The sequence below is a fragment of the Dermacentor andersoni genome, chromosome 11, assembly GCF_023375885.2.
Source record: "Dermacentor andersoni chromosome 11, qqDerAnde1_hic_scaffold, whole genome shotgun sequence".
In the NCBI taxonomy this organism is placed as follows: domain Eukaryota; kingdom Metazoa; phylum Arthropoda; class Arachnida; order Ixodida; family Ixodidae; genus Dermacentor; species Dermacentor andersoni.
In genome coordinates this window covers 53,910,853-53,921,018 of record NC_092824.1, presented here as the reverse complement: position 1 = coordinate 53,921,018, position 10,166 = coordinate 53,910,853, and the positions used below count along the sequence as shown (strand labels likewise).

Below are 10,166 nucleotides of genomic sequence, written 5' to 3'. Positions count from 1 at the left end.
ATTGGTGATGACCTAGGTCCGTGAATGTACTTGCAAAACAAAAGCGCTACGTCACAACGAGTGTTCAAAGAAGGAATTGATAAATTGTTTTTAATTTGCGATATACTTGCGTTGTAGTTGTATATAGTGAGATGAATCGAGCGACTCTATTCTGAACGAATTCTAGCATAGTGGTTAAATCTAATGAGGGGACCATATATACGGAAGAAACAACTTCAACCTTAGGTTGAACAAATGTTAGATGTGTTAATGTGCATACATTAGTCGGTGTCTTATGCAGATTCCGGCGTAAATAGCCCAAAGACAAAGAGGTGTTGCCGCAAATGTTGATATGTGTAGCCCAGGAAAGGTTTGATGTTGGATTACACCTAGATATTTGAAGTATACTATGTGCACAGAGTTGTTATTAATATAGTACGAGAGGTTTGCATTGAAATTATTGCGAATGAAAGACATTACATTTATTTGGATTAAGCAACATTAGCCATGTGCTACACCAACTGCTAATAATGTTAAGGTCATAAGAATATTTACGTGGTCATCAGTGTATTAGCAATCACCCGGTAAATTATAGAACCGTCAGCAAAAAATGCGCACCTGAGGACACATTCGGTAAGTCGGTAATACATATCCGAACAAAGTAATGTACCGGGGTCACTGCCCTGCAGCACACCAGAGGGAAAAATTGACCGGAATTCCATTGTGTCGGCGCTGGTAAGACTGGGTAAATACAGTCATACGTGTTGTTTAATCAAGTCTTACTTCCATTAATTTAACGGTGATGGGATTGTCGGACATTATCTAATTATCTGACAGTTATAATAGAGAGCAAACACACCGCTGCCTTATTTGGGGTTATTTACCTCGATCCCGGCGCGCCCGCCAATTTTTGACGCGCATCCGTTTTTTATTGGTTCCATGTATGTTTGTCTAAATTAACGCACACAGTTTTTCAGGAAATGCGCTTGAATTTCCGTAAACGTAGGGAAGATGCGAATGAAAGAAATTTCATTGGGATTTCTATGACTACAGATGCTTACATTGTAATGTTACGTAGTACAGAGTAGTAATGAAACAAATATCAAAGTTTTTTTTTTATATGAAATAAAGGGTTGGGCATGATCCTAATGCATGACTGGAAGCCCGTCATTGAGAGGTGTTCGCAACGGTTTCCAGGCACACAAAATGTTGATACTTGTAATTTCTGCAGTGTCACCCAGAAAACCGAAACAACTGCCGAAGAGAACAAGTTTAGCAGACGCCCATGAGTGGCGCGTTGCCGCATTACTGACAAGTACGAAGAAAATTAGGAAAGAGCATTACGTGACAAAATTGAAGCGAATGAGAGTCGGCCCAAACACGTTCCTTCTGAACTAAACGTAACAGCGCAAACAACCAAGACGATCCACAAAAAGAAAGAGAGGACACACACTGGCGCGTCCTCTCTTTCTTTTTGTGGATCGTCTTGGTTGTTTGCGCTGTTACGTTTAGTTCAGAAGTATGTACCAACTAGGCCCAAAAGAAGTGTTACCAAACACGTTATTATGTCGCGGCGGTTTCACCAGCGCCTGGTTTCACTCGTTTCACCCACCAAGTGAGCCAATATGTGGCGACCCTAGCGGCGCCTTTCGTAAAACGTTTTTCATTCACTCTCGTCGGGCCTAGTAAGCCAGGGGGGGGAAGGTTTCGGTTTTGTGGTGTTTTTATCGCGGTACCTTCGCGACCCCGTGTGAAAACTCCGCAGGCTCGCTGGCTGGGCTCCAGGAAGAAAGCCGACGAAGAACCAACGTGCGTCCGCATCAGCAGCGCTCCTTTCTTCTTCTTTCTTTTTCAATCCGGCCAGACAGCCGACGACGATCGGCTTCGCACGAAGCCCAGCCGCCCCGTAGGACACTCGCTGGACAGCGCGGCGACTCACGACACAGCAGCCACCGCTTGAGACGTCGCGATCGTCGTCTCCCGAGACTCGGAAGAGCATCTGTCGACTTCAGCTACGCTATGAGGGACACTCGGCTACCAGAGCGTCGGTTATTCTCGCCACCAGCGCAGCGAAACCACTGAGCGGTCGGTCCGCGAGGAAGGAAGGTACGAGCTGCTCGGCGTCTTTTTACACAGGGACCGATCTGAAACTGCTTGCGGCCTTTGTGGTCACTTGTGCAGAACGATGCAGACGGCTCCGGTCCCTAATCCCGCGTTTCAGTCCCTCACCTACGACTTGTATTCCGAAACGCGCTCACCGCCGTCTCGCATGTCATCGGTTCTGGCCGCTGCGAGGTCACGATCGCCCCCCTTTTTTTTTTACCCTGCGCCCATGCGCTGTTAATTCGGTCCACATTTCACCACGTTCTTGCTTCTCTTTCGGGAACGGGGGGTGAAAGAGTCGCGCAGCGCGGTTCTTTTTTTTTTCCGTTCGTGCAGGTGTTTGCTTCTGTCTTATATATCCGCGCTGGCTTGACGCGACAACTCGGTGGCGTGGAGAAGGAATGTATGATGTTACTACGCGTATGGTTGATGAAAGCTCACGGCTAAAGTGTAGCACGGCACCGCGTTGTTGCTTTTGCGCCCTCAGTGCCTTGAAATCGCCCGATATCCGCTTCAGCTGGGTGATACTGCGGCGCGATACGCAATGTTAATTATGCGAGGTTAAAAAACCCTCTTTCAGAGGGCATTGCGACTTGAAACGTCAGCTCTCTCCTGACTTTGCGTTGCTGACGATCGGTTCACCGTCGTACCTTGCATGCCCGTGTGAGCTTTGCATAGTGACTTTGAGCGTGAAATGTTGCAAAGTTTATGTGGACAGACGTTGAATGCGTCTCGCCGATAGCTTTAAAGCGCGCAGTATGGTACGTAGGCCGTCGGCGCGTACTCGCGAGGTCTGGCGAAAAACGGCAACGTGCCGCGCTCTTGATCTGGTTGCTGCTTTCCCTTTTGAAGGTCGACACCTCCCGATGCCGTCTGGTGCAGAACTAGCGCTGAACATTGTCGAACGCTCTCGAAAGGCGAGCAAGGCCGCAGTTTCACGTTCGCGGCCGCCGCGGTTTTGCCTTTGTATGGCGCACCGCGGGCCGATCGAGTGTTTGTTGTCGCGTGCGCCACGTGACTCAACGTACGATTTTGTAACGACGAAGCCCACAAAGGTCCGGGTCCGGCTCTCACGTTGCTGCGGTATGTGTGTTCGCTGCAAGGTAGGCAGGATGGAATAGAGCTCAAAAGGATCGGCTGCCTGCATGTACCGTCTGCACTGACGCAATGCCCGTCGTTCCGGCGAACGGGTAACGTTACGTCACGTCAAGTTAACCGAAAGTGATCGACCGGGCCATATTCTCGTCTCACTGGCGAAAGAGAGCACTGTGAATTTATCGCAAAAAGCTTGAAGCAGAAACTCCTTTAGGCTTTTATGAAGGAGCTTTCATTTTATTACAAAAATGGCCAAGCAACTGTTGTAACATATGCCAGTGTAATTAGTAAATAAACGGTGTCAAGGGAAAACATTTTGCAGCTGTTCATGCCTGAAAGCGGCCGTGGCTCTTGGAGCACAACAGCTGTAGGAGGAAGGCTCATTAGACCGTGAGGACAGCTACATGTACTTAACTAGGCTAGGTGTGGTAATGTCAAGTGGTGTGGCTAGTTGATGCGTAAAGTTTTCTGCAATCGTTACAGAGCAGTTAGTTGATAATGGTGATCAATGTATAGCTTGTCTTGTAGGTGTTTCGAATTTTGAATAGAATCCTTGTAGCATAACCACACCACTCCCCAAAAGATCCACAAGTTGGAGGTAAACTTGTCAAAGGAGAGGTTGCCATAGACAACCAGTAGCAACATTTTCCTTCATAAGTCCAGCTGTACTTCTTGGGGTCTTGCAGTACTCGTCTACAGTCATTCTTATAGATCCAGTGCTTTCAGTCTATGGTCAATTTGCCTTTTTGTTACTGCCAGCTGGTTGCGTTGTCACCTTGCTTGTTTTCTACCAGCACTTCTGGTCTTTCCCCGCACAGTGCCAGCTGCCACTTTGACCAACACCACCTAGCCTTGTTGGTGTTGATGTGACACACGCACAGCATGTCATTGGCCTGTTTTCCGATTTTTTCTAAATTAGCACCTTACAAGCTGCATCGCAAGTGCTATAGCATTCATATACTTAGCAGGCAACTGAATTCTTGCAACTGAGTTCATTCCTGATTCATAAAGCTTTTCCTAATTTCTTGAATCAACGTGCATTTAATTGTCATCTTGACTTTTGCAATCATATTTCTATGTTGTTTGTAGGCTATAACATATGCTTTATGAGTAAATTATTTTCAATGAAAACATCATGAAGGTTTTAAAAGTGTACCAAATTTTATATGCACTCTTAAAAAAGTTGCACCCTTTGGGGTGTATATTTTTCCCCCAACGATAAGCGTCATGTGCCTTGCTTGCGTTTCCTTTCTTGGAAACGCTACGCTCGCTACTTTCCTGTCGAGAATGCCATGTCACATTGATAATGCACTTGCCGTTAAAGAAAGGAAGTGTGGGCAAGACAGATGACGATTATTGTCGTGGGACGAGATATCTCCCAAAGGGTTCAAATTTTTTTAAGAGTGTAAAGTATTTTGATCGGGCTTTGTTTGTAGTTGACATATCTCCACTTTACGTTATTTCAGTTCCGTTTTGCATTTTAGCATGCAGTATGTTACACAATATACAAGAACCCCAACCCCCTTTTTGGTGCCATTTCATTTTTTTTTTCTAGGCACAGGTGGCGACCCCAGGATTGGTTAGTTGGCAGTCTTGGTTAATTCACTCTAGAGTGCATTGGGATGCACCTGTGTACACTTTTGTTTATGTGTTTACCTGTTGGGCATGGACCAGGGCTGCGCACAGGATACTGATGTACCTATTTATGTTCCCTGGCACCATTTGAATGTGCCTACACTCAAAAATGGCCCTGCTTAGCAGATTAGTTTCATCAGCTTTGCCCCTGCAAGTTTCATCCACGGTTGGCCCAACAGTGTAGGCCGGGTGAAGACAGAAGTAAAGAAACCTGGACTCGAAACTAACATAACTCCTGATGGAAATCACTTTTTAACCACCGGGACAAATAACACATCAAAGCAAGACAAGCCATGGCCCGTGCGGGCTCAAAACACCAAAACATAGCAGTGTCGTCTTTATCTTCCTTGTGCTGTTAGGCCAGCCATGCATTTTGTATGGACTTGCCCAACTTTCTCATGTAAGTTTTATCCAGTGGCCGTGTTGTTCACTCCTTTAGGCTAGTGCCTTACTTTGTGACTTGAACCATGCAGATTGATAGCACAGTTTACTTTGCTCACTAGTGCAAGGTATAAGAGTGAGGCATGCATTGTGGCCTACAGGGAGGTGGCCTGTTGTATCACAGCCTAGAAAGGAGCAATGCGCCAAGCACCTGCAGTGTTAGCATAATTGTCTGCACACACACGGAAAAAAAGCGAAACCTCACAAGGGCACGTAGACATAATTCCTCAGCGATCAAGATACTAGGATAAAGTAAGGACGCACAAGAACTAATACAGGCTTCTCAGATTTTGAAAAGAGGAAGCGCCTGTGCAAGGGACACCTTAGTATTGCTGTGCAACTCTGAGATATCCTTCCTGGATTGTGCTGCGGCCGAAAATGTGTACCTTCACCTTTTGTTTCTAAGTGCATTATGAAGTGCGCCAATGTATGTATTCTCACACAAAGCAAACATTAAACTCCAACTAGTAGTTTGTGCTCATCCTGTCAACGTATCCCCATGCAGTTTTTTTTTTGTCACACAGATAGTTGTGCTAATGAATGGGCACCGATTATCCCACCAAGATGTTCTGGCGAATTACACCTGCAGGTGGCTGATACAGACACTGTCCACACGTCGCACCTAGCCCAAGAATAAGTTCTTGCTTTTGCTCCCTGCACAGATATTTCAGATAATTTCTGGAAAGAAATGGGACGAGCTACACACATGCCTGGCCAAGTATCACAATATAAGCCATACGTCCTAAAATTATTTCACTGTGCGTGTGTGCTATCATTTGCGCCTCACCTGCGCCCGCCATGGTAGCTTAGCGGTTATGCCGTCGCACTGCTGAGCTTGCAGGCCCTTTCCGGGCCGTGGCAGCTTCATTTTGATGGGGTCGAAATGCAAAAACACTCGTGTTGTACCTGGGTCTAGGCGCACATTAAAGAACCCCCATGTGGTCAAAATTAACCCAGAGTCCCCCCCACTACGGTGTTCCTCACAATAGGATGGTGGTTCTGGCACGTACAACCCCAGAATTTAATTTTAAACACTAGCCTTCTGTAATTCTCTGTTACCTAATCCAGAGACATCCATTTTGGGTTTGGGCTGTGACTACTCCACCGCTGGCGTGTACTTTGTTGTGCTTCCTTGCTCAGCGCCAGAATGACGAAAGGCTTTGCCTGCTAGCCTTCAGGCTATTTTTCATTGTCTGAAGCACGAAATGATCATTCGTTTGGTCACTTCTGTGTTATTAAACAAAGTATTATTGTCTTTTTGATCGAAAGCAATGTGAAGGTGGCAGTGCCACTAATAGTTAGTTGTTGCGTTAATAAAATGCACCATAACGCAGAAACAAAATGTTTATTGCTTACCTTTTTCAAAGAAGCATTAAGAGCTTTGTTACTTCACTTGCTTACTCATCTTTCACAATATACACACCCCCTCTTTCATTTCTGGTGATCACTAATTGACTTCGATGTGCTGCCATAGAGAACCTCTAAGAAAGTTTTCTATGGGCGACCATGGAAACTGACTTATTAAATCTCGCCTGTGGTAGGTACCGCAATCTGTCACATCAGCCTAATTACTTGAAGAGGCATACATTGCTTGCAAGATAAATCGCCACGGGATGTTGGTCACCTAACAAGCACCACTTATTTCTTTAAATTGCTCACTTTATGGCAGATATCCTAATTGTAAAATAGAAGCCTAGCACTAATGAAGGCACATCGATTTAGCAGAAATCCTATACTTTGAGATCTCTGGCGAATTACATTGTTTCAGTTAACACTGATCAGCACTGCATCTTTTTAAACGGTTGTAATAGGTGTTTACCGCAACATAAATGCGTTTTGCCACAGAATTTGAAGACCTATTTCTCAGTAACTTGGGCTACACACAGGATTTCGGCCAAACGGCTGCACCTTCATTACTTCTTGGCCTCTATACCATAATTTGGTACACCTGTCTTAATGTGAATGACTAAATAGGCACTTAAAGGAAACTGAATTAGCCGACATCACATTGCGATTTATGGTGCAGTTACTGTGTGCCACTTCGATTAATCCAGTGGACTTCCTGGATTGTGGCATTTGCTGCAGGTAAGCTATAAGACCTTTTGGATATAAAAAAAAACAAAAAACCCTGGCATACACTTGACCACATCTTATCAGAATGGAATATGGGGCACAGCTGTAGATGGAGGCCACACACAATTCTGGCTTGCACGTTTGGCCTCAGTGACCTCGATAGTTTTATCTTGCGCATGATGTTTTCTCAGCACAATCCGTTTGTCAGGAGGTTCTGATGGTGATTGCCTCTCTGAGGATGAAGTTGCTGAAAATGGTGAAGCTGTATCTCGGGCATGTCACCAACAAGGTTACTGAACTTCATGATACAATAATGTCTTGTAACGCAGTTCGAAAATAAATCAAATTGTGGGGTCAGCATGTACGACTAGCATACTATTCAAGACCGTATGCAACTTTAATGTGAGTATGTTTACATACATTATATACAATGACATGTGTCGTTACTTCAAAAAACATCAACAAGAGATTTGGCATTTGTTGCTTATCTTGTTTCGCTAAAATTTCGCAGTGAGATTGGACTCTATGCTCGAGATCGTTCCGTACAATGCTTGCCGCCGATACTTGGTTAGTTTGTCAAAAAAAGGTTTGCCTTCGTCTGTGCTTGTTGTGGTGCCCACATCACGTGCCACTGCAACGGCTCCCTCAAAGAATAGGTCGGCGGAATGGGTGCACACTCACTATCAAACACTCAGCAGCATTTTTTTTTTTCAGGAGGTGTACTCACTTAGGCTCATTTCCACTTACGCCCAACAGCATTCAGTCGCTTTCGTACTCACCAGTGCTCACCGATGCTCATACTTTCATCACTCCTTTGTCACTTGTTTGTCGCTCCTTTGTCACTCCTTTGTCACTCACTCATACACATGTGACTGTGAAATGAGTACCAGTGAATGTAATAGTAACTGAGTACTTCGACCTATGCCTCAGAGTAACGGAAACTAATAGTGAAGGTCACGCTTTACCATACTACAGGTGCTGAAAATGGTGGCGACGTCATAGCAGCAATTTTTGTTTTGTTTTTATGCCACTTATTATTGCGAGGGGTGCAGATAAAGGCAACTTTGCATGTTGTTCTTGACAATCCAGGCAAGTAACAATGACAAGCTCTACATTGAATAATATGGACCATAAAATGTGACGTGTCTGCAAAATTTGAGCAAACGCAAAGCAGTGGCAAGTGCAAAATCCTAAAACAAATGTTAAAAGATAGAAGTACAGGTCAGTGTACGTACGGTTCGTGACGCTTTAGTAGAATTTCAGTACAAGTGAGTCAATCAGCTGAATCAACCAGACTGTACATTGTTGTCCTCCCTGAACACTTGTAAACATGACATTCCATTCAGTGAATGCCATCTGTGCTGTCATTATTTATTGCTACCTCTGCTGAACTCTCTTCTTTTTTTTATAATTCATAGACAAGTTGACACAATAACGAGGGAGCCTTTTGGTGTCCGAATACCACTGTTGCAACACAGAGTGAAGGTGATACTAAAAGCATGATATTTCTTTTGCCCCTTTCTCCATAAACAGTGGTGACGAAGTGGCTTGCTGCTTACTGGAGCCCGGCGCGAGAGGCCCCAAAGAGAGCGATGATTCTTTTAAAGGCCTGAGCACCTGAAGCCAGCATGTACGACTCGCCAGCATCCCTGCAAGAATGCTGCATCGACTTCATCTGTGATAACATTGATGCCATATGCGAGGTCCAGACAGATGAGCAGCAGCAGGCGGTGCGGTGAGTGCGCAATGCTGGCAACCTGCATTTCTCCTTCTTTGCATTGGGAAGATGCAAGGACATGTAACTCCACTTTATACATAGGAAACAATGCTGCAAAGGGTAAAGAAGCTTCTCTCACTGCTTGCATTCGTGAACAAAAAATAATGTGTCCCATATAGAAGAAGAGACGTACATATGGGTCGTGTAATTCAATGTAACATTGAATTTCACACTTACGTTGCAAAGTATTGCATAATTATTATACAGAGCACATGCCAGGCTGAACCTTTTACCACTGGACGAGCAAAGAAACATGTTTCTGCAGCCAGTGGCCACAGCGCACTGATTGCTTTCGTGAGCAATACCGCAGAGTTTCCTACAATAATTACTATAGGGAACTTTGGTGCTGTGATCGTTCAGCCACCATGGGAATAATGCGTAGTACGTGGATTTGTTTGATCTTCTTGCTTGTGGCTTTGAACGTGCTTGTGGCTGCGTTTATTATGCTTTATGCACCTTCATTGTCCTGAATTTCAAAGCAACCTGTACTTTTCTTTAAATGAAGAAGACTCTGCAAGTATGCACAATCGCTACTAATTGCAGTGGTTCAGCCTGTTGAGGTGGCCAAATTGAAACAGGTCATGCGCACGCCTCAATGTGCCAGCTTGCCCGTGAGAAATTCGCAAGGGCGTTCTATGCAGCTCATTGATGCATGCATCCGTGGCGTAATGATTTCAGCAGCGGCCTTCTGTGCTAGAGGTCCTGTGTTCAAATCTTGCTGCTTAGTACAATTTTATTAATGTTTGTTTAATTGTTCACAACAGTAGTTTGCTGAAAGTGATGACTTTGCAAAGTCATGAGGCCGTTAGAAGCCAGAAGGACATAGTTTAGGCAAATACACTAACCCATTGTTCCCATGCCGACTGAACTGCCCCGCTCGCAGCTCCTGTAGACACTAGCGCCCTAGTTCCTTCTACACTCTAAGAACAGTTTACACCCTTTCGAGCGCCCCTTCTGCCACAAAACAATAATCGTCATCTGCCTTGATGCGTATTATCAACGGTATGCGCATTATCAGCATGATAGCATTTCCTGTCGGCAATGCTATCATGCTGATAACGCG

The 10,166-nt window shown here is 45.0% G+C and overlaps 1 protein-coding gene across 1 annotated transcript in view; it reads left to right on the top strand.

Annotated features, from left to right (window-relative positions):
* Positions 1-1,547: 1,547 nt before the first annotated feature.
* LOC126517981 (protein zyg-11 homolog B-like) overlaps positions 1,548-10,166 on the top strand; it is a 72,553-nt gene continuing 63,934 nt past the window's right edge. The window contains exons 1-2 of the mRNA XM_050167823.2: positions 1,548-2,085; positions 8,860-9,061. Of these exons, the coding sequence (XP_050023780.1) occupies positions 8,955-9,061 (107 nt within the window). The 5' untranslated portion in view covers positions 1,548-2,085; positions 8,860-8,954. The remainder of the gene's footprint in view (positions 2,086-8,859; positions 9,062-10,166) is intronic.